Genomic DNA, 24,658 nt, shown 5'->3' on the forward strand with positions numbered 1-24,658 from the left:
TGCATGGAATTAGCAGAAAACAAGTGTTCGGGTCCACCTGAGAGACAGTATTATAGACTTTCTGAGGTAGAAGCATTGCCTACTGTGGGCATTGATTGCAAAGGTCCAATGGGAAAAGTGACACTGAACTGGGCCTTGATTAGTAGGCAAATGGCCGTCCAGGTGGAATAAAAGGTCTCAAAGTCTCAGATACATGAAAGTTCAGGAAACATTGAACAGATTGGCTTATTTACTATGCAGTGTACAAAAGGAAGCTGTGAAAAACATCCCAAATAGTTGGCCCAGAGGACCACCAATGTCAGGCCAAAGTTTGCACCTGATTCTGTCAGCTGCAGAAAGCCATGGATCATTTTGAGAAAGAGAATTTCAGAAGGTATCCTAAATAAACTTTTTTTCTCATGATGTAGCACCAAATCATAGGAAATGTCCCACTCCTTAATGTCTCCCTGCCATTGTAAATGCCGATGCTCCCTTTAAGCTTGCAGAAATCCAGTTCTGCTCTGAATGCAGTGAGCTCTTGTCTGACTTAAGTTTTTCCTTTTTCCTTTCATATAAATGTCTATTGTGCCTAGTTGATACGTCTAAAAGGACACAGGCCCAGCATGTGCCAAGGCCAAGACATATTTGGGGACATAGAGCAACAAGCAGAATTAAATATTTATCTCATTCATATTCAGAGTAATAAAATAAATGTCTCCCCCGGAGACAAACTGCATACTGGAGAAATGTTAATGATACCTTCCTATCTTAGAACATATTCTGTAGTCTTGAAATAGAGTCCCCTAAAGGTGACAGTGATCCTATGAGAAGGGAAAAGGAAAAGGACATGGGATGAGATTCCTAATACCTGATTTAAAAGCTCCAGCTGTCATTGGGGTAAGAAGCAACCACCAGAATCAGGCCATGGCTCTTGAAACAGATGTGAGGATGATGAGGGAGGCTGAATATCCTGGATCAAGGAAGAAAACAAGAAAATTATGCTTTCCTTCTTAGATTCCTCTTTTACTTTATTGCATGAGAATTGTTCACTCAGCATTTAGATTCTTTTATCTCTGTTGATGTTATTTAAGCCTCTATTTTTGTCCAAATTTCTTTTATTTACTCTATCCTTTCTCTTTAGTTAGTCTTCATACTTGTAAATTAGATGCTGCAGGTCTTAGTGGTTTGTAAGTACAAAAGAAGTCCCATTAACCCTAATAGTTTAAGACTTCCTGTTCACATGAGTAAGAATCCTGAGTTCTTCACATATTTCTAAGCATTGCCATGGGCACATCATGAACCTCTCTGTCAACCTCCTCAGACACCATGTGATGCTCAGCCCACTATTACTACTCTCTGCACAGGCAGTAGTTTAGGGAACATATACCATTGCAAAGGCAAATCAGACTTTTCCTATGAATGAAAAGAGCCAGGCCAAGTAAGCTGCCTTTAAATGATTCCCAAGCCTCTAGTCTGCAAGGTCCCAGAGACCCACAGGGTAGCACGACAAAGCAGAAACCGTAGCCTTCTATGGCTACATGCCTCCCTCTTCACTGGATCTGAAATGGCATTGCTTATGCCCAAGTCACACAATTTTCTTTCAGCTTCTATCTCTCATGCCTTATTCCAAAAGATAAAATAGGGGATAGATGTCCTCCTAGCCCATCGCCTGCATTGTTGCCTGTCTGCCATCTCACCATTTATATCCTAGCTTAGAAATCATTGAACATCAACACATGAAAAGTTACAAATAATACAACCACACACATACACACACACCATCTTCTTCCTCCATATACCAAAATATGAATGCTCTCATACCTATCAGCTCATGCAGATAATCTAGAACCACAAACCTTCTAGCTCCACAAACAGCCAACTTTAAATTTCATGTGGGGCTATTCTAGCCCCCCTCATTTCCCCTGCTACATGTTAAATAAATCCTTTCCCACCTTGTCATCTTGCAAATTTTACATAATCATTTATAGCCTAAAACCAGTTTTCACAATTGGCACTCCTTTGGTATCAACTGTTGAAATGTGTTTGCCAAAATACTGCCTCATACAAGGCTCCAATTTGTTGTTGAATTGCTGCTCTTTGTCGTGAAAGGACAGTTTACCATTTTGAGCCAAAAGTGAATGTATAAGGGTTTATATAGTATAAATAGCAATTCATAAAGTAGCATTTTAAGATGATTTTTATATGTATGCTGTTAGAACAATATTTGCCCCCTGTAGCATGATGTATTTGAAAAGGGATGATCTTTGGTGTCAGAAGACAGGTTTGAATCCCGACTTTGCCATGTACTGTTAGTGAGAATTTAATTTCTCTGAGTCTCAGTTGTAAAATACAGCTAATAAAATATTGTCACTAGGATTCAATTAGGTAACATGCGTAAGGCTCTTAGTTAAAGGAATTCATTAAGTGGCAGCTACCATTATTTATATTATTATTAAAATACATCACATTACCTAAGGCTGTGGAGGAAAAACATTTCTAAACATTCAGGATAAAGCAGGAATGGTATATGCATGACACATATGATACCTCTCTACTTCCACATGCAGAACAGACCTCATTAATCAGTAACCATGCTTTTTCCCAGTGAGGCTGAACTTGGCCTCAGAATCCTCAATACAGTGTTAGAAGCAAATACTACTGCTATTTGTTTAGTAAATAAAAGCACAGGATGGTCAGTTACATGTGAATTCCAGGAAAAAATAAATAATTTTATTATATGTATGTCTCATGTAATATTTGGAACATACACTAACAAATGCTGAAAATTATTAGCAACTTTATGTGGTTTGCATGCTTAAAATTGACTTGCCATCCCTAGCTTCTATATTAATCATGACTTTGGTTTATTAAATGATTAAAACTCAATTATAACTAGTTTCAGAGATAAACATAATTTATTAGCATTCATAGCTAGAAATTGCAGGGTGGGTCTAGCATCAGGCATGGTAGGATTCAAGAGTTCAATCAACATGTGAGGTCTCTGTCCCCCTCCCACTCTCAGGCCTGCTTCTCTGTTGGCTTCTTCCTGTAGCCCAGCCTTCCCCACCTGACAGGAAGACTACTCAGTAGCAGATATATTTATTCCCAGCTTAACAACCAGAGAATTTCTTCCCCCATCTTCTGTTTATCAATCCAGGCAATTCTGGCTGGCCTAACATAGGTCTTGTGCTCACTTCTATAACTGTTGCCATACAGATGGGCATGATCATGGGTCATGGGTCATAGACAGGATCATGGGTCTCTGCTTGCAGGTGGAGGTTAGATTAAGGTGCCTTATTGGATAGACCACCAGATCATCCAGCATGGAAGAAGTACTATTCCCAAAACAAGCAGGGTGCTGGGCAGAAAAAAAAACAACAACTGGTGTTAATTTCCATTCTGAATTGTCTGTTTCAATAGATTTAGAGAAAGACTTCAATATATAAGAATGTCAGAATCTGTGATAGTTAAATATTAGTAAACCCAAGGTATGAGTGCGCCTTGGAAGGTAAAAATAGTGACCTGATACAGCAAATGTTTTATTGCAGAAAGATGGAGGGAGAAAAAGAGAGTGTTTTGGTGAATGACTGATAAGCACAGTAAAAATTTCTGGTAAATACTCCTTAGGGGAGCATTTTTGACTTAGCATTGGTTTTCAAACAGTTTTGAAACATTGAAAAAACCCATGTTTTTCTCCTGCCTTTGAAGCACCTGTCTGTCAGAACTCAAAGGGCTGACTATAAGAGGTGCATAAAGAGTTATTGTCTTCCCAATGTGTGTGGCTATATAGCATGGAGAATAAGAACAAGAGCCATGCAATGAGACTGTCAGGGTTTGAATTCTATCTCCAGTGCCTGATGGATAATGAACTTGGACAAATTACCTAATAAGCCAGGTCTAGAACTCCTGCACTCAGGTGATTGGCCCTTGAGATAGGTCCATCCCCAGGACAGGCTGGGATGCCTTGGGCAAAGAGGTCCATAAGCCAAAGAAAGTCTCTATGGACTGAAGCTTAGGCAGGGCCTTAGGTAATACAGAGTAAAAGACCAGCCACTTATAAAGTAAGCTCACCCTTATCCCCATCTCCACCACTGTGTGGGATCCCAGGATTCTGTGGAACACCTTCTATATTCACTGTCTATAACAAAATATCTCTAGGAAGGATTATCCAAAATGCTATGGGAAACAGAAAAGAAGTGAGGGGAAGGGTAAGTTTTGAGGGGCTTGAAGACATGTTCACCAAAAAAAACATGACTTCTAAGTGTGATTCTGAAGAATAACTATGAGTCCACCAGACAGAATAGAGAGGCAATAGCCCAAGCAGTCACAGAGACATGAATATGCGTGATGATGTCTCCCAACTTCTTTTGACTCTCAGATCTCACAGGCTATATCCCAAAAGCCTCTCCTGTTCTGTTTTGAAAGGAAAAACCATGTAAATAATTTTAGGTGCTGATTTTTTAAAACAATTAAGAATTGAAATAGACACCATTGTCTCTTTCAATGACATAAATCTCCTGGAAACACTTGGGAGCTCCTGGAACCTGGTGTGTTTGGACAGTGTGAGAAAGGTGAGTAGAGAACACTAATGATCAGTGGGAGGTGGCAGAGGGAAACCTAGAAGAACAGAAGGGACCTGGTCTGCAATGCCTCATGTGCTGTGGAAGGCATGTAAACTTTATATCATAAATAAAGGGAAATCAAGGAAGGTTTTCAACTAGCGGTTTGATAAAATGTGATACCGTTAAATGGTAAGTTACTTCAACAATAATAATCACTACAGCTATGGTAGGTAGCTTCTAAATGTCTCCTAAAGATGATTACCTCTTGATGTCTACATTTTTGTATGACCCCTTCCCCTTGAATGTGGCCTAGACTCTAATGGCTTACTTCTAATAAATAGAATATGACACAAATGATGGGATGCCACTTCAGAAATTAGGTGTAAAAAACATTGTGTCCTCTGTGTTGCTGGCTGGCTCTCTGTTGCCCTCTTGCTTGCTCATTTGATGGGAGCCAGCTGCCATGTTTGAGTGCCTCATGAAGAAATTTCCATGTCAAGGAACTAAGGGAGACCTCCAGTCAGCAGCCAGGAATACTCTGAGGCCTTTAGTCCAGCAGGCCACAGGAATCAGACCCTCACCAACAACCACATGAGTGACCTTGGCAGCTTAGAAAGTTTGACTCCTCTCTCAGACAAGACTTCAGATGAGACTGTAGTATGGCCAAGACCTTGAGTACAGCCTTCTCAGAGACCTGAGGTAGAGGTACATAGCTTAGTTGTATCCAGATTAATTTGGGGTAACTTGTCTCATACCATATATAACTAATGCAATAGCTCGCATTTATTTAGCTCATAACTCCTACCAGGCATGTTGTTAGCATTGTGTCTGCATTAACAATCTATCCAATCTTCAGGGGGTACTTTTTGAGGTAGGATCTTGATCCTGTTTTTCAGATAAGCATACTGAGGCTTAGCTAGGTTAAGAAACTCTTCCAAGGTCACAAAGGTACTAAGTGGCTGAGATAGGATTCTAATTTTAATCTTTCTTATCCCAGGATGTTAATTCTGAACCACTACACTACACTATATATTGTCCTGAATACAGCAGAGTGCTGTAGAAGTAGGAGGGGTAGGAGGGAGCAGTGGGGAGAGGGAGACATGGGCTTCTAGAAAGCCTTCATTAAGCCTACAGAAAATTGGAGGAGAGTAATTAGAAGCTGATAATTTTATTTCACCTTTAAAGACTATTAAACACAACATACTGTAATGGAATTAGTGACCTTATTAAAACATTTACTCACACAGTATTACTTGATGAAATTATGAATTAATAAATCTTTTTATACCTCCAAATGATTCAACAAACCATTCATCTGAGAGCGAATCTTCTGGTTACACAGACTCTCTGGTTCATTTCAGGAGGTACTAAGAGTCTTTTAAAAGCCAATCAGACTTGAGGAAGGAAGAGATCTTCTTAAGACCCCTGGTTCCCTGTAATGGAGAAGAACACTGCCAGATGCCCCTCATGCCAGCCCCATCTACCCACTTATTCCCTGGCCCACCCTTCATCTATTCATCTGACAGAGTGTTGGAAATGCCCTCCTTAGCCAAAATACCTGGACAGTTATCTGGGGAGAATGGTAGGTTAGGTAAAAGTTCAGAAATGGAAGTGGACAGGAGCAAAGGAAAATTGTCTACCTCCAGTTTTGCTGGTGCAATGTGAAACCTTTCATGGAAGAACTGAAGGCTTGGAGGTGTCAGAGGGAGATGTCAAATCACATGAGGCAGGTACAGATATTCAGGAGAATAAGGAAGGAACTGGGCATGTCCAAGATGGCACCTTGAGCCCACAGATAGCTTCTTTCTCAGTAAAGATTATACTGGCTTTTCTCAGCTCTCCTGCTCAAATCCATTCAAAATCTTTCTCCCATCATCCATACTTTTTCATCCTTCAGTTTAAGATTTTTCTTTCCCCTTAACCATCTCCAACAAAATGGCTGATAGAAAGTTTCCCACATACATCCTAGAATTAACCTTGCATTGTAAATAGAACGTATAAGGAACTTTTGACTGAGTAGGATAACTAGAGAGAGGGAGGTGTTATTAAAATAAAACTAGTCAAAGTGTGGTACAAAATGTATGAGAATGTACATTTTTAGTTAAAATTATTTCTAACATTTAAAAGCACATTTGTCATCCTACAGAAGTCATCTAAGTGTATAAACATAATATAATACTTTAGGAACACAGAACATGACACAAATTGCTTGAGTAAAAAGTGGCTAAAAGTTTAACATCTGTTACAATAATTACTTGTGGTTACCTTTTGCTTAGCTGAATTCTTCATTTTATGTCCCTAATATAAAACTAAAGCCAGGTTGGACAGAGGTATATGCGCTCTTCATACTCCCCCTCCATCCTCTCTTATTTAAAGCTTACACCATCACACCACTACCTCACACAGGAATCAACAACCTACTGTGAGCTGGCTGCACACCTGCTTCAAGTCAGACAGTGTAATGAGACCATTACATACATATTTTTTTCACTTAGTTTTCACAATCACTCTAAGAAGTTTCCTGCATTTCATAGAGGAGAAAACTGAGGCTGGGTAAGATTAAGTAATTTACCCAACTAGGCAGTAATGAATAAGTAAATTCAGGCAACCAGACTGTCATCACACTCAACCCTAGTGTGACTGCCTGTCCTGGAGATGTACTTACCTTTCCTCTCCAGGGTGCATTTTGTTCTCTGAGTTGTTACCAGAGAGATGGAACTACACACAGTGGGCTACAATGTCAGGGACAGCTCATTCACCATTGTCTGCACAAAACCTAACTCTGTACCTGGTACTAGGTAAACTACAATAAATATCCATTGCATTAAATTTCAAACAATTGGATTTATCTTAATTCTTCATAAATACTCTGGCAAATTTCCACTTTATAAATCATAACCTGTAAATACATTAATCCCACCCTAAACAGCACAAAAGTAAATGGCCAGGTAAAGGCATACTGGTCTTTGGTCCTGTTTTAGCCTGAGTACCCCTACAGCAGGTAGTCCATTCTGATAAGCAATCCAAGGAAACAGGAGTGGGGAATGGAAAGAGAGAAGCATCAGAGGAAGGAAAGCTGAGTCAAGGATGAGTCTTCAAGTTGGATCACCACTGTGGACCATGGGGCTCTATCCCATAAGGATTCTGGGGAACCAGGAGGAATGTGTCTCAGACTTGTCCATGTGAAAGTCAGATGAAAATGTACTGGTTTTCATCACCCATTGCTCAGGAGCTTCCTCTGGGGTATTGATGACTTCCAGCCTGCACAGGTGTCCCAAGTCAGAGAAGCCTGAGTAGGAAGTCATAGGTATGTGTAGAACTCAATGTGAGGCTCAGACAGACCATACCTAGGCTGTCACAGGAAGTGTCCAATATAGGCCCCACCTAGGCATAAAGTCTACAGAAAATACCACAGGTGCTGGGGCTGAAGGGAAAGCAGAGGTACTGGTTAAAATGCCAGGGGACAGAGAGGTCTAGCCTAACCCTATTTCAGAGGCAATTGGAAAGAGCATTTCCTCACTCCCATATCAACAGATTAGAGGTCCATTCAGATTGCAAGCTTCCTTTTAAAAGATAGAAAGCTGTACTTGAACAACAATTAAAATAAAAAATCATAAAAAATTAAAAAATAAAATAAAATAAATCCATCAGCATCTAAATAAATAAATAAATAAATGCAAATAGCTAAGAGGGCCAAGGTTAATTTTACTGGTCATCCAAACCTATTGTGAATGCTTAAATTGCTTAAAACCCCATGAAGATATGACAAGAAGCACTAGTTTAGGTGGAAAATCATGGGAAGGAATAAATAAAGGTAATGGATAACTGCCATACCTGGTAAATGTGAAGTAGGGTAGTTGGTAGGTTGAAACCTTGGCCATACCAGCTGAAGTGTGTGTAAATGCATCAGCATGACCAGAAGCAGTGACACTGAATATACAACTACTAACTAGTACTTAGTACTACATTAGTACTAAGCCTGCTTTTCTTGAGGTCTCTTATAAGAAATATAAAAATACACTCACAAAAGAAGTGGCAGATGACACTCTCCTTATAACTTTAGAAAAGTTTTAGCATTCTCAACCTTGTTTACAATGAGGACTTTTGTTTCCTTAGGAAGCATTGAGCTATGCCCAGTTATCAAAAAAATTACCTCATGTTTTAGCCACTTGGTTGTTCAAAGTGTAGGTGTATTATGGGGTGGAGGTGGTTTTACCAGAAATGTAGGCTCTCAGTTCTTGAGTTCAGCAAAGAAAGAATTCAGAGACAAGAACTCTAGTGCAAGAGCAAGTTTATTTAACATGTAAAGCAAAAGTACACTTAAAGGTAAAGTTCGAGCAGGCTGCTCAGAGAGCTGCCTTGGCCTTTTAGAAAGAAAGTCACAGAGGCAGTAGTGAGCCAACAGGTCTGAGAGGACTCAGGGGAAAACCTACAGGCAAAAGAAGGGCCCTTGGAGACAGGTTCAGGGGGTTAACCTGGGACAAGATGCCACTGTCCATTGCTCCCCAGTTTGCAAGTCTTTGGGGGCCTTAGAGATTAGGAGAAAAAAAATAAAGATATATGCCTGAAGAAAGAAGGCATGGGTGTGCTCTAGAGAGAGCACACACACTGGGTTTCCTGTCTTAAGGGTTTTTATCTGTTTTCTAAAGGTAGGAATTTTAGGGGATGGATCAGGGGAGGATCTTTATAGAATATTCGTCAGCTTTCTAGTTGTGTCCTTTAATATGCTGATTCATCAAAATGAGTCTATAGGATCAGGTTGTAGTCTATACTGATTTATCAGTAAGGGATCAGGGATCATTGCATCTGGTCCTGAGGTGGGCCTTGGCATCACTTTATCTAGGTGTTCTGTTTTTCTCGGCCTTGAGATGAAACACAACTGAGGCTTAGATAGTATCTCTAGTTTGACCAAAACTCTGTCTCTGTGGTTAACAGACCTCAGGCTTTGTTCCTAAGATGCTTTATCTGATGCTGATCAGAACCTCATTGTCTTGAGGGCTTTGATACTTAAGGGAGTGGTCCTGCAAGAGAGAAGAAGGCAGGTGAGTCAGGGTGCTAGATGAAGCCAGTTTGAATCAGCTATCTCCATTTCCCCATTCTACTTGCCAAGACATTTTCCTAGCTTCTTACTATCCTGCCTCAGTGGGACAACAGGGTCCCTGGCTTATGCTTATCAGAAAGGATTCTGCTGGAAGAGCTGTAATCACTAGACGTATTGGTGTGGAAAACAATGAGATCCCTCCACTAATAATAATTGCAATAATAGTGTTAGCTTTTTCAACAGAAGCCCAACAGAAAAGCAAACTCTACTAGAACTTGTGTTCTAAGTACTTTATATATGTTAACTAATTATGAACGACATATTAACCTTATCTTTATTTTACAAATGAGGAAACTGAGACACAGAACTAAAAAGGAACTTGTGCAAGGTAACACAGCTTGTAAATGAATAGCAGAGCCAATAGGCTCCAGAGGCTGGTTCTTAAGTGTCCTCACCGTGGGCATACTCAGTGAGACCTGTGCAACTCCTTTATGGCTAGGAAAAGTCCAGGCCTTGGAGGCAAACACCTGTGAGCACACCTGTGCTATGGGGTGGGACTAGGGTGAAGCCAACAGCATGTTGGGAATTCATGTTTTTCAACAGAAGGCCAACAGAAGAGAAACACTACATCATATTCACTTAGAAAAGTAGGAATGTGAGCCATGTAAAGACTTGACTCTTCTTGTCAGCCTAATATGAGTGGGTTTATGTGCAGGTGTGTTCAAACATTTCCCTCCATGTGTGTAGGTACCCTGATTCAAATCATGGGCATCATCTATTTGATCTACTAAAGTGCCTCTTTAATGGTGTCTCTGGTTTTACTCTTACTCCCTCCTGTCCATATTTTCCACCACAGATAACATGAGCTGTTAAAAAGTGTCAACTAGGGCATATCACCCCTTTGCTCAAAATAGTTTAGTGAAAGCCCTGGCTAGCATAGCTCAGTGGATTGAGCGCAGGCTGTGAACTAAAGTATCGCAGATTCAGTTCCCAGTCAGGGCACATGCCTGGGTAGCTGGCCAGATCCCCAGTGGGGGCCACATGAGAGGCAACCACATTGATGTTTCTCTCTCTCTCTCTCTTTCTCCCTCCCTTCCCGTCTCTAAAAATAAATAAGTAAAATTTAAAAAAATAGTTTAGTGATCTCCCATTGCACTATCAATAAAATCTGAACCTCTTACCATGGCCTACTGAGACCTTGCATAATTAAGTTCCTTATTTTCTCTCCAAGTCCATCCCATGCCCCTTTCCCTATTTCTCCTGATGAGATGATCACACTGGCTGCATTTCAGAACAGCCCTTTGCCTACCTTGAGGCCTTTCTGCCAGCTGCTCCCATGGACTGGGACACTACTCCCAGCACTCAGCCTGGCTAGCTATCTCCCTTGTTGCTTTTTTTTGTTTTGTTTTGTTTTTTGGTTTTTTTCTTAACCTTAGTTGCAGATCTGAGTCAATCACACTCTGAAATTCTTAACACATCATCATAATTAGACAATTCAGGCGCTTTGCTCATTCCATTAAAAATTATTTTCTTCTTCTTCCCTTACCTTTCCTCTCATTTCCCTCACCCATAGAGGGGATTGAGATTGGTTCTAATTTATCTTTGTTAAGTATACTGTCATGTTATAGTATGTTTTCAGTGTGCATATAAGGCATTGTTCTTTGAGTCTAGTTTTATTTTCTGCCTTTTTTACTCAACATTACTTTTAGAGCATTCCATATTTCTGTTCATCCTGTCCATTGATTCCTGTTGTTTGTTCTGTGGTAACCCAGAGTGATCAGTAATCATTCATCCTTGTGATGAAGCCCTCTAATTGCTTCTGTCACAAACATTATCACAATAAACATTCTATAACACATTTTCTCATAGACCTGAGACTATCTCTGGCATTTATATTTAGGAGTGACTGCTGGATCCCAGGTATACCCATAGTCAACTTCAGTAAATTCTGCTGGTTTGCTTCCCAGAGGGTAATGCCATTTTATACTCTTTTCGTGGGCCTCAGAGAATCTTTGGCCAAACTTCAAACATAATCCTGCTTCCTTTTATTCAATGTGTCAACTCCTTGTTTCCTTCATAAAATGTGCCACACTTTTTGTATCTGCTTTATTTGTCTATTTACTGTACTTTGATTATCTCTCCCTTTAGAATGTAAGCTCCTTTGAGGCCAGGAGCTGTGCCAACTTTATTCTCCACCATAATCTCCAAAACTAAGCAGTACCTGGCACATAATAAATACTCAATAAATATTTGATGAATGAATGAATAAACAAATATGTTTTGGCAGGTAAATCATGGTTAAAATATGCGTTGAGAATCTCATTACTAAGAGTACCACAGCACTGGATGATTGTGCTAATAGTTCCTAAAGTCATGAAAGGCTTTCAAGTCAGGGGCAACAACATCTGGGAAAGACAAGAGCTTCCAGCACTCTATACTTAGATAGCAGAGTTGAGGTTAAATGTATTTAAAAGCTATGCAAAGGGCTACAAATGGGGAGTGTGGTCCAAGCTTGTCCATAGGACTAAGAAAGCTTTTTCTCACATTTCTCTCTATGAAGCTGTCCTTTTCTGTTTCCCATGACAGCTGCAATCCTCTCCATTATGATTAATTCTATTCCCCCTTTCCATATTTTAGCTTTGAACTCGCTCTCCATCACTTAGAATCTTCAAGTTCACCTAAAGTGGATATTTTCCCTTTGGTTCCTGTCCATCTGCTGTAGGAGCAGTTTTTCTTATGCAGGGAACTTGGATCTAATAGGGGTTTAGCAGTCATTGTGCAGAAGAAGAGCATCTAATTGGGATATTCATGTCATTTTCTTAAAGGCCACCCTCCTTGTCCAAATCACTGCAGTTTCCTGGACTATTTCTGAAACTCATTTTAATGGCATGATACTACTTGGGTCACAATTCTCCATGCTGTGTTCTCCCCTGGAAAGAAATCGGCATCATCCCCTTCCCTGCTTTCCAGTCCTGTGATTTATTTATCAGTTTGTTTTATTAGTTATTTGGGAGCCATGTCTGCTGCAGCTGTCTTGTGTAAAGTCCCTGAATGGGCCCAAAATGCTGTTACACCCTTGAGTTCATTTCTTTAGCAGAAGAGCAATTAAGCCTACATGAAACAATTAAGCTTTTTCTGATTTTGGGGACAGCTGACTCACTTTGAATTATACTTAAATACCTCAGGTTTTAGGAAGATCAAATAAAGAATGTTTTCTGAATGGGTTCAAAATCAACTTCTGTTTGCTTGAAGATTTACCAGTGGTTCATCAATGGCCAATAAGTTCTGAACTAAATTTAAGTATCCCTTCAATGACTTTGAAAGCCCAAGGCCCTCACTAGATTAGGGAGGAAAGTCAGGAGTCCATTAGTTCTTTATTGCCCCTGCTGCCACAATAGAGCTTGTCGTTAATGAATTTCAAATAGCAGTTACAAAAAGAAACACAAGCTGAGCCCAGGCTTTTCTGTTTCTGTCAATTTTTCCATTTCCCAGGAGAAGCCTAAGTTTATTTTCCAAACCCTAAGGTATCACATAGATTGCCCAAAGAAATGGTGCTCCTAAAAATGATTTCACTTCTGATCTTTTTCACATGTGTCTATAGAGGTGCCTGGGTCTGTGACTGTGATTCCTGAAAACCTAACATCTGGTGCAAGGAACTGTTTTAACAATCTCACCATGGCCATGCTCAGACCTTGCCATTTAAAAAAAATTATGTCACCGCTCTATTCCAGTTTCAGAATGTCAGTAAATAAAAATAAAGGTGGAAATGATGAAATAGCTGAAACAAATTGTGTGCCTGATATGTACCAGGTTCTGTGCTAAGTTCACATTATCTTGTTTAATAGTCTAAACTTCCCTGGGGTGACTTAGCTGAAACTGGGAGACCCTATGTAAGTTGCTCACTGCCATGGCTAGTAAGTGTCAGCCTGCATGGAGATGAAGTCTGATTCCAAAGCCAGCTCTCTTAAGTAAAACAGCCCTTGTCCTAAAGAGCAATTAGAAAGTGGCATCCTTTATAAGCCCTCACAAATTAGAGCAAGTTTTCTTCATATACACTATTGTCCTTGGGTTTTTAAAGGAATTTACCTTGAGACATGGGAATGGCAGCCATAGTTTATGAAAAAAGTCAACAAATAACCAAGTGAGAGTTGTTCTTTGCTTGAAGTGTGTTTTTAAAATTTCTTAAACTCACAGTGGCCAGAAAATGTATAAAGAGTTAAGAATATTGAATCATCTGGAAGTAATAATTTTTATATGATATGGAATTCAGGGATGAATTTAGTACATAAAGTTATCTCCCATTTACAAAGGCAGATTTAAGGAAATAATTGTTTACTGACTGGGAAGCAAAGGAAAAATAAAATGTCTATTCCCATTGCTGCTATGTTCCAACTACATGGCTAATTTGTCCTTGAAAGGAAGAAGTGTAAATTGAGGGATTTAAGGATATAAAAACCTCATTGCATAATAGTTGGGTCATTTTTTTTTCATCTACTCAAAACTGTTGCTTAACCACCTACTATGTATTATACCCTGAATATAATTTAGTGAAAAACACAGAAATGGTTCCTGACTTGAAGATCTTTTGATTATACCTGGTATAATTTCACTATCATAAAACTTAGGTATGCAAACATGACATTTTATTTCTTTATAATTTAGTTCTCAAGTTCTAATATATTTTTGGCGGCAAAAATCAATCTTGCCAATTCAAGATAAAACTCACTCCCAGCTGGATTAAAATAACCTCTCTTTTGGATGAAGAATTGGTTTGCATTTTCCTCCCTCCCCTTGCCCCTTCCCTTAGAAAGTAGTCTAAGCCCAGGGGACTCAGGGTAAAATGGCATCTCATTCACAGTTGTCTGTTGTCCACATTGGCCTTCACTGGGTTGAATTTCACCTTATTTCACCTTCATCCTTGAGTTCTAGACTTCCCTCCTGATGTCCATGTTTTCACAATGGCCTTTGGACCCAGGGCATAACCACTTTGAGTCATCTTCATCTCAATTCCAGATCCCTTTAGTTAGCATGCTTTCTCTCAGCATTCCTCTCCCCCATGGTGAACCTGAGAACTCTTCTGTCTGCTTTTGCCATCTTCCTGAGAGTTACTGTGATTTTCAAGGCTTTTCCTAGGCCTATCTATCTATATTCCTCATTGCTGCCTTTCTATAAGACTCTCTACAAGGCTTTGTTTCCCTGAGTTATGCCTGGGAAAGCAAGAAGTAGGTCTCCTCTGCAATGGGATCCCCACACAATGACTGAAGCATGGATCACTTACCCCAGAGGGGCAGAGAGTAGGCAAAGGACCCCTTCTTGTCTTAATTTCCTCTCCTATTCTCCAAGTTTCTTCTCTTCAGTCCAGAAAAGACTTTTAATTTCCTCTTGAGCAGTAAGAAAAACCAGCTCTTAAATCACCATAAATTCTTTCAAAAATATTGTCTGTGTCATAAATTCTATGTGCTACTTTCCTTAGGAATTAACTTTTTGATTTTCAATAATTGTTTCTTAAATTAATCCATCAAACTTTGTCAAACTAAAAAATCTCTTCTCAAAAGATCGGTTAAAATAAAAAACAAACCACAAAGTGGTAGAAGATAGTCATAATACTTATATCTGATCAAGGACTTGACTTCAGAATATACTTAAAAAACTCCTACAATTCAAAAATAGACAAACAATTCTATCTTTTAACATGACCAAAAGTCTTGAACAGCAACTTCATAAAGGAAGTTCTATGAATGAACAATACACACATGAAAAGTTGCTAAACCCCATTTGTCATGAGGGAAATATAGATTAAAATCATCATGAGATACCACTTCACATTCATTAGAATGGTAAAGCCTCAAGTACTGGCAACACCAAGTGAAGTAGGGATCTGAAGCACCTAGAACTCTCATACACTGATGATAGGGTTGTAAAATGATGCAACTACTTTGGAAAATAATTTGTGAATTAGTTATAAAATTCAACATACATCTGCTCTAAGACCCATCAATTGCTAGATATTCACATAAGATAAATGAAAATAAGTGTCTATAAAATTTTTTATATAAGAATGTTCAAAACTGTTTTATTCATAAGAGCTAAAAACTGGCAGGTCCAGGTATCCATCAACAGAGGAATAGATAAATTGTGAAATATTCATAAATGAAATACTGCTTAACAATAAAAAAAGAACAAACTGCTCATGCATGCAACAACATGGCCAAAACTCAAAGACACTATGTTGAATGAAAGTAGCCAGACAATAAAGTATAATTCCATATATATAAAGTCCTAGAACATATAAACTATACTATTATGATAGATGAAAATTGGAAGAGTGCTCGCCTCTTCTTGTAAGGGATTGAAAGAGTCTTGACTAGAAAGAGTCACAAGGGAGTGAAAGAAATGTTCTCCCTGTTAAACGCAGTGGTGGTTACTCAGGTCTACAAATTTATAAAAGTTATAAATCTATACATTTTGCTGGATGAAAATTCTGTGTCAATTTAAAAAAAGAGAAAAATACACCCCCTTTTTTTTCAATCAGAGCTTAACTCTTGCAAATCAAAACGTCGACTTTCAAAGCTATTGGCTTTTGCTCTGATTTTTAAAATCAAACATTGAGAAAATCAGTTGATTTTTTTGTTCAAGACTGCACATGCCCTCTGTTGAAGGCAGTTGATATGAAAAGCTATTCCTGGAGGGGGAATAATCCTGCTGGAGTTAGGTGTACATGGGAGCATGGAGGTGGCTGGGACTGAAAGTGTCTTAACTATTGTAGCTCTGCAATGAAACTTGACATCAAGTAATGTAAGCCTCCACCCTTTACTTTTAGCCTGTTTCTATCTTCATATTTAAAGTAGACAAAGTATGGTTGCTGCTTTTTCATTCAATTTGATCATTTCTGCCTTCTAACTGTAATATTTTGATCATTCAAAAACAATGTGTTTTTAAAAAATATATTTGGGTTTAAATCTACCATTTTGATATTTATTTTTCAGTTGCCTCCTATGTTTTTTCTCCCTTTTGTCTCTTTCCCTCCCTTTTAAGAAGTTGAATATTTTTATGATTATATTTGATCTCTATTATTGGTTTATTAGTTATAACTTTTTGTGTATTATTGTAGTGGTTGCTTTAAAAGTTAGAGTATACATCTTTAACTTAGTAATATCTACCCCCAAAGTGATATTATACCATTTAATGTGCAATGTAAAACCTTACATCTGTATTCTTCTACTTTTCTCCTTTTTGCTTACATGCTTTTTCTGTCATGCATTTTATATTATATGTTATAATCTTCATAATACATTTTTATTATTTTTGTTTTAAATTGTAAATTGCTTCTTAAGACATGTAAAAATAAGAAAAGTGTGTTTTTTATATACATAAGTTACCATTCCTGGAGTCTACATTCCTTTGTGTAAATGCGGATTTCTTCCAGTACCATTTCCTTCTTCTTGAAGGACATCCTTTAACATGCTTTTGTAGGGCATGACTAGTGGTCATAAGTTCTTTCAGAAAATGGCTTGATTTTGTCTTCATTTTGGAAAGACATTTTCACTAGGTATAGAACTCTGGACTAGTAGATTTCTTTTTCTTTCAGCACTTTAAAGCTTTTGCTTCACTATCTTTTGGCTTGCCTTGTTCTGACTAGAAATCTGTTCTCCTTCTTATCATGGCCCTCTTTATGTAACGCATCTTTTAATTTGTGTACTTGTAACCTATTCTCTTTATCACTGGTTTTGAGAAATTTCATTGTGCTGTGCCTTACTGATATTCCCTTCACAATTTTTGTGCTTAGAGTTCATTGGGATTCTTGGATCTGCGTGGGTTTATAATTTTCACCAAATTTGAAAAGCATTTGCTATTATTTAGAAAGATATTTTTGGGTGGCGGTGGTGGCTCTGGAAGCTCTGGACTGAGTGCAAGTCAAAGAATCACCATGATTCTTCAGAGGCTCTTCAGGTTCTCCTCAGCCATTCAGTCTGCAGTCTCAGTCTATCTGAGGAGGAATATTGGTGTAACAGCAGTGGCATTTAAGGAACTTGACCCTGTACAGAAACTCTTCGTGGACAAGATTAGAGAATACAAAACTAAGCAACAATCATCTGGAGGGCCCATTGACACTGGCCCAGAGTACCAGCAGGACTTGGAGTGGGAGCTGTTTAAGCTTAAGCAGATGTTTGGTAGAGCAGACATGAATGCATTCCCTGACTTCAAATTTGAGGATCCCAAATCTGAAGTCATTGATAAACCCCCGTCCTGAAGAAATGTAAAATTTATCTGGTAATTTTCACTCGATAAGTTGTGCAAGTGATAAGTACTGGAATAAACATACATTTCAACAGCTGTTGGATGTTCTTTAATTCTGATCCCAAATAAATTATTTGATGATGTTGGGTATAAAAAGAAAGATATTTTTGGTGCCTCTATGGTGCCTCAAATTATATGTATGTTTGGCTGTTTGAAGTTGTCCCACACAGCTCACTGCTGCTCTGCTAATTATTTTTAGCATTTTTTCTCTCTTTGTTTAATTTTGGATAGTTTCTATTGCTGTGTCTTTATGTTTTCTGATCTTTTCTTTAGCAATACTTAACTGTTGTTAATCCTTCCACCTCATACCAGTGCCTTTTTCATCTTAGACATTATGATGTCACCACTAGAAAACCAGTTTGGGCCTGTTCATATCTTTCACATCTCTACTTCACTATTTAATTTTTCTTATAGCTTCTTGACTATATGGGATATATATAGTAACTCTTAATGTATTTGTGTATGAATTCTATTATTGTGTTGTTTCTGGGTCAGTTTAACTAGTTGACTTTTCATCTCATTGTGAGCTCATATTTCCTGAATTTTTTGCATGCTTATTAATTTTCAATTGAATGATAGACATTGTGAATTTTGGGGGTAATAATGGTGATGGAAAAAAAACACAATAAAAGATTAAATTAAAAAAACAAAAATCATAAAAAATTTATTTTATTGGATACTGGATATTTTTGTATTCCTACTGCTATTCTTAAGCTTTGTTCTGAGATGCAGCAAATTTACTTGGAAATATTTTGATTCTTTCATTTCTTGTTCTTGAGCTTTGTTAAGTGAGGCCAGAATAGCATTTTGTCCAGGACTAATTTTGCTCTACTTCTGAGGCAAAATGCTGAGTGTACTATCAATGCCTGCTTAATGCCCCATTAATTGTAAGGTTTTCCACTCTGGCTACTGTGGGGGAAATAACATCTATTCCTGGCCCTCTGTGATCTCCAATAATGATTCCCTATACTCTTTCTGTGGTGCTTTTCCCAGCCTCAAACAATTTCCTTACATGCATGAACTCATTAGTATTTGGCTGAAGGCTAGATGGGACCCTCTACAGATCACCAGAGGTGTCTGCCATATGCTTTCTCCCATAATTTGTCCTAGAATTCTCACTCCTTTGGTCTCTTGGACTTCCAGTTCTGTCTCCTCAACTCTGGGAGTCCCTGCACCTTGATACAGAAAGCAGTGAAGTAGTGAGACAGAGCATCACAGGGCCCCTCTCTTTCATTTCCTGCCTCTCAGAGATCACTATCCTTAGTTGCTTGATGCTCAGTGTCTTAAAAGTAACTTTCATATATGTTGTTCAGTTTTAAATTGTTTTAGCCGGGAGGGTAAGTCTAGTCACTGTTATTGCATCTTGGATGAAAGGATCCCAATTTATGTTAAAGACTGTTTTGCTATATGAAGAATAGACTAGAAGGCAAGTTATTTCTCTGAACATCAGGTTTATTTTTTAGTCACTACAATACAGGCAATATAGGTAAAGCCTACAACAGTGTTATAGTGAAAACTGAATGAGATAATAAATGTGGTAAATAAAGAAGATTAATTGCATACTTTTTCCATGGTATAAATAGGATAATTTCAGGAATATCCTTTCCATATCACCAAGTTTAAATACTCAATAAGTGTGTGTTGTTGAAAATTCAATTCCTTGTAAGAGGGCAAAATGATCTATCCAACAATAACATCAAGATGTCAAGTCAAATAAAATTGGTAAAAAAAAAACCAATATGAGTGTGTGTGTGTGTGTGTGTGTGTGTGTGTGTGTATCCTCAGTAAATTATTGCAAGAGAGGCCCACCAGAGATGGGGAGTCACCAGAATTGTGGAAGGACAGGGATAAAACTGAGAGGAATCTTTTACAAAGGTTTACTTGTAAGCTTGAGAGGAATCTGTAGGGCAGTCTAGCCATCGTCGGCCACCTATGGGGAAACATGAGCAGAAATACTGCTGTTTATTATTTCAGAGCACACAGAGGTCTCCAGAACAAAACTTCTCTAAAAGGAGTACATTTAATGACACAGCTTTCTATTGTCACAACAAGGGGAAGTACAAAAAGAGAAATTGTCCGAATTTTAAAGTCAGAATGAATCTTAATTTTTATAGTTCTTATATATATGAACACGCATGAATCCTCTTCTTTTATATATATAAGCATGATTCTCACTGCTCCTGTCCTTCCCCAAAAGTGATGGAAATAAAACCCCCTTCATGTCCAGCTACACTGCCGAAAACATGTGCTCTGGTCTCAGTCTGTATCATTTCCAATGTTTGCCATCTCGAGCCAACTCTAAGATAAGCAGTTATTATTTTAACACTTTATCACATAATTTCCAAGAGGCTTCCCTTTGCTATTTATGTTGGAAAGTTGTTTCTGCCTAAAATTATATTTACTCTAAGCAGCGTTTGTGGTCAGAGACCTTACTGAGCCAACATCACTTACTCTATGCTTTCACATACATGAGAGCTCATTTTGGATACATTTTTGTTTTTTAAACAAAAAAGGATGACTAGCAAATCCCACAATGAGGTAAGTCCCCAGCTCAGTTCCTCATATATTTACTAGCTGCTTTTTGGCTGCTGGAATATTTATCATGATAAGCAAAACCTTAATCAAATCAGCAAAGGTTTTCAATTGCAGTGTTCAAGTTTCATCATTCTGAATTCATGCTGACTGTCTCCAGCAGAGCTGATATTTGGATGCAATGAACAAGAGGAGGGAATAAAATCCTTTTTTCAGTGAAAGAGAAAGTTACAAATAATGACAAGTTTTTGTAGCTTTAGAATTAAACAGCTTAGTAGATTAAAAAAATGAGCATATTGTTGTCTTTCTAACCAAAGTGATCTAATTCCCAGAACCAACCCCACTCCCTGCCATATTTTCTATTTCAATCCTCACTTTGTTCTTGAAACAGCAATAATGATTTAGAGTGACATGTTGTTGCTATGGAAGCTTATTTTTCTCCACTTTAGTCTATTGAAGACTTGTGAGCTCTTAAATGTCTTTGCATGAGTTATTACGCAAACGCACTGATGCACTGATGGCCTGGGCAGCTGTTCAAACCCAAACTCAAACGGAGGATGGTTACAGGGAGAGTCAAAGGTTGGGGTTAGACTGTGCAGCACATAAAGTAAAAACCAGGCAAATGATGCAGTCACAGCCTGTAACTTTATCTTGGAGGATTTTGATGATTTGAGCATTACCCCTGTGATTAAGGATAGGTTTAGCCTCAGCATTTACAGTTGTTCATTGTTTACTCATGTATAGCACTCTGAGTTATTTCTCTTGCCCGATTTTCATAGGGAGGGTGGGGAGTGGTATGCATTGATGCAGATCCATCCTGTTATGACCTGGCAATCCACATCTTTACATCTAAAGGAATGATTCAGCTCAGTTGCCATGATACCTCAGTGTTTGTCACCTGGATTGCAATCTCTATGAGGATAAGGACACAGTTTTACTCATTGCTGACTATCTCGCTCTCTAAATGGGGACTTAATGTATAATAGGTGACCAATAAATATTTGCTTGAATGTCTTAATAGGTTCACAGAAACTTGCTCTTGGAAGGGAGCTAAGCACTGCTAATTCTCCTCCCTACCCACTTCTCATGCCTCTCCTGCAAAATGATACAATTGATCTTATATTTTCTGGAACCACTACAGCCATGAGAGCCACACTGCTTAGAAGGCCATCCATTCCAATTATGGAGGTCTTCCACTGTTCAAAAGTTTCCTCTTACAGAGAATCGCAATCTGTCTCCATGTGTCTTCCCTCCTTAATTCCTGTTCTTCCTTCTAGAGGAACATTCTATTTTTCCTGAAGGTGTTTCAGATAGCAGGAGATGGTCTCACAATTCCCTGTGGAGCACAGATGATGTGGAACAGAGTATGAATGGCTAAATGGGTGTAACCCATAAAACCAGGAAGGAACTCTTCTATTAAAGGACAGCTGATTTTTAGGATGCTGTTCAGACCTACTAGTTTTAAAGACTGCATGATATTAATGAAGTAATTATAATTCATTATATTTTAAAAAGTTACTGGACCTTAGGGGGTAAAAAAAATCTCCATTTAAATCTAGCTTGACACAAATCTTTAAGGAACCCACATTCTCAAGGAACTATAAGTTAATTTTTGATCAGATAAAGACCTTGGAATTAAAATTGTAATTAATTAACTGTATAGCTCATTTTAAATTGAGTACCTACTCTGTGCCATCACTTAACTTTCCTATATTGTATTAAGGTTATATTATTAACCACTAAGATTTATTAAGTGCTAATGCTCTGCAAATGTTATTGCATTGAATTCTCATAAGAAATCCATGAAGAAAGTCCATTATTATCTTCATTTTATATAGAAGGAAAGTTTGCTTCAGTAAGGATGAGTAATTAATCCAAGGTCATCAGCAGTAATGTCACAGGCTTCAAACTCAGGTCTAACACCAAGATGTTCTTAACCTCCAGGTCATATATTTCTAATGATTAAATTCTTGTGTGTGGGGGGGGGTGGGAGATAGGTTTGTCTTTGTATACCTCACAGTGCCTTATACACTGGTGCTCAATACATATGTGTCAAATAAATGAACACATTTGGTGATGGTAGACCATGGGTCAAAGCACAATCCACAGTGTGACATTTTGCACCTCAGATTTCATCTCTGAAAAGTGAGCATTGGGTTGCAGGATCTCTCGACTTCCTCCCAGTCTTAAGCATAAATCCTGCCAGTCCAGGAATGCTGCTGAATTAGAGTTTAATGACACAGACAATTGGGAAGAACATGGCATGAGGAGCAACATAAGCTTAACACAACATTCCTTTAAACAGAATGTTCCCTCTGCCCAAAATACCCTTTCCCCTCTTGCTCACTTGGCAAATGTCCAAAGGTCAGCTCAACCAGCTGATCTTTGCACCTGTGAACCTGAGGCTCCCCTCTGTGAACCTGAGGATCCCCTTGGGCCCTCCCTCAACACCCCACCCTCACACACACACACACACACACACACACACACACACACACTCAATCTCCCCTCTTCATAGCCCCCAAATACACTGTGTGTGATTTGTGATTATTTGATTGTGGGTCTGTTTCTCCATCTTACCCCCTAGACTGTGAGTTCTTTATAAATAGAAAGTGCCTTCTATTCACCCCTAAGCCCCTTCACAGAACCTTCAATAAATATTTTTGAGAGGCTGAATGAATTAGCAGGCCATGTGTAGGGGGAGCGAAAGGGGAACAATCTGACCTTAATAGAGAATTCATGCCAGAAAAAAAAAAAAAACAGTGAGAAATGAAGCTAGTAAGAGATGGGGAAGCTGGAATTCCAGAAAGGGGAGTTGAGGCTTGGTGCCCCAGGCAATGCCCTGGATCGTTCTCAGTAGGAAGTGACAGTGAAAAGAATTCACTGAGTAAAGGTAATGAACTTTCTTTCTTAGTATGCTCTTAATAAATCCACATCTCATTTATTATATCTGACACACATAAAAACAGAATAATCTGATTTAAAGATGTCTTATTTTATTTTAATTGAATAACTTTTTAATAAGTTACTAACACAGTAAATAAATATCTTAGGATAAACTAAGTCTGAATAAGTCTAAACAGTTGTTTGTAGCATATATATAGTGTCTAGCTCAGTGCCTGGCATATATTAAGTGCTCAATTATTATTTGTTGCATGTCAAGTTGACATTGCACCATGTTTGCATTCATTCTGGTTATTTGCACGAATGGAGTATAACAGCCTAACAGCCATTCCCAGATCTAAACACAGTGATTATTTTTTAAAATTAAAAGATTAAAACATTAATTAAGTGTAATTAATTAAAGATTGAAAGACCTTTAGTGTTTGTGTTTGGAATACAGAATAGACATATTTATATCAATGTGTTTGTCTTTTTAATTCTCTGAGATGTAAAATAATATTGAAATAAATTAATATCAGGACACATATCAAATGACTACAGTAGATGGCAGCTCAGAAATGCATTCATCACCAGTCAGACAACCTGTGCTCAGTATAAGCAACTGAATGGGTGACACTTCTTTAAAAGCCAAGTAAGCCCCTTTACTCTGCTGCATCTTAGAGAAGCTGGTACTGGAAAACAGTCAGTTCAACTCCATTGATGGGAATGGCTTGGCCACGTTTACCAGGTGGGCCACATTACCAGGTAATTGCATCATTTTGCAATCTTGGGATTTCAACTCACAAGCAATTTCAGAATGCAAAACTTTCTCCCTAGCTTGAAAGAGCAGAAAGATGTATGTGTGTATGCATGCATTTCAAAATGAGGATGGCCTAGGAGAGCTCTTCTGTGATATTTGGGATCTGATTTTATGTAACTAAGTTCTTCCGTGACTAAGACTGATGCTATTAGACAAATGTTATGTGATGCTGCCTCATATAGTGCATAATGATCTTATTTGGACCACCATGAGTCAACATGTATGCCTAGGAAAGGGTGAGATTTAGCTTGAGTCCTATGTCCTTATATGGATTTCCATAATTGTGCAGCTCTGCTGATGGCTTATGTATATCTGTATGTGTGTGTTGGGGGTGGGCATTATGCAGTACTCCAAAGCTTGGCTTTCTGATGCATATTTATCATTTTAAAATTTACAGCTAATTGTTAGGATATTATTTCAGAAACAAATGCAAATCAACCCCAGTTACTAGAGCTCTCATTTATGGGGAAAGTGCAAAGGAAAGAGCGTAAGAGAGGTGGCAGGCTCTTTCTTTGTACTCAGAAACCTTGTCATGATATAAGT

General features: G+C 38.4%; 1 protein-coding gene across 1 annotated transcript; it reads left to right on the forward strand.

The window, feature by feature from the left end:
* Window positions 1-17,509: 17,509 nt before the first annotated feature.
* Window positions 17,510-17,833, forward strand: LOC123819767 (ATP synthase-coupling factor 6, mitochondrial-like). The gene has a single exon (XM_045840319.1). It carries the CDS (start codon window positions 17,510-17,512, stop codon window positions 17,831-17,833), a length of 324 nt encoding a protein of 107 aa, XP_045696275.1.
* Window positions 17,834-24,658: the final 6,825 nt, after the last annotated feature.

This window comes from Phyllostomus hastatus, unplaced genomic scaffold (assembly GCF_019186645.2).
Source record: "Phyllostomus hastatus isolate PE091 unplaced genomic scaffold, TTU_PhHast_1.1 phas_contig_113, whole genome shotgun sequence".
Taxonomy (NCBI): Eukaryota; Metazoa; Chordata; class Mammalia; order Chiroptera; family Phyllostomidae; genus Phyllostomus; species Phyllostomus hastatus.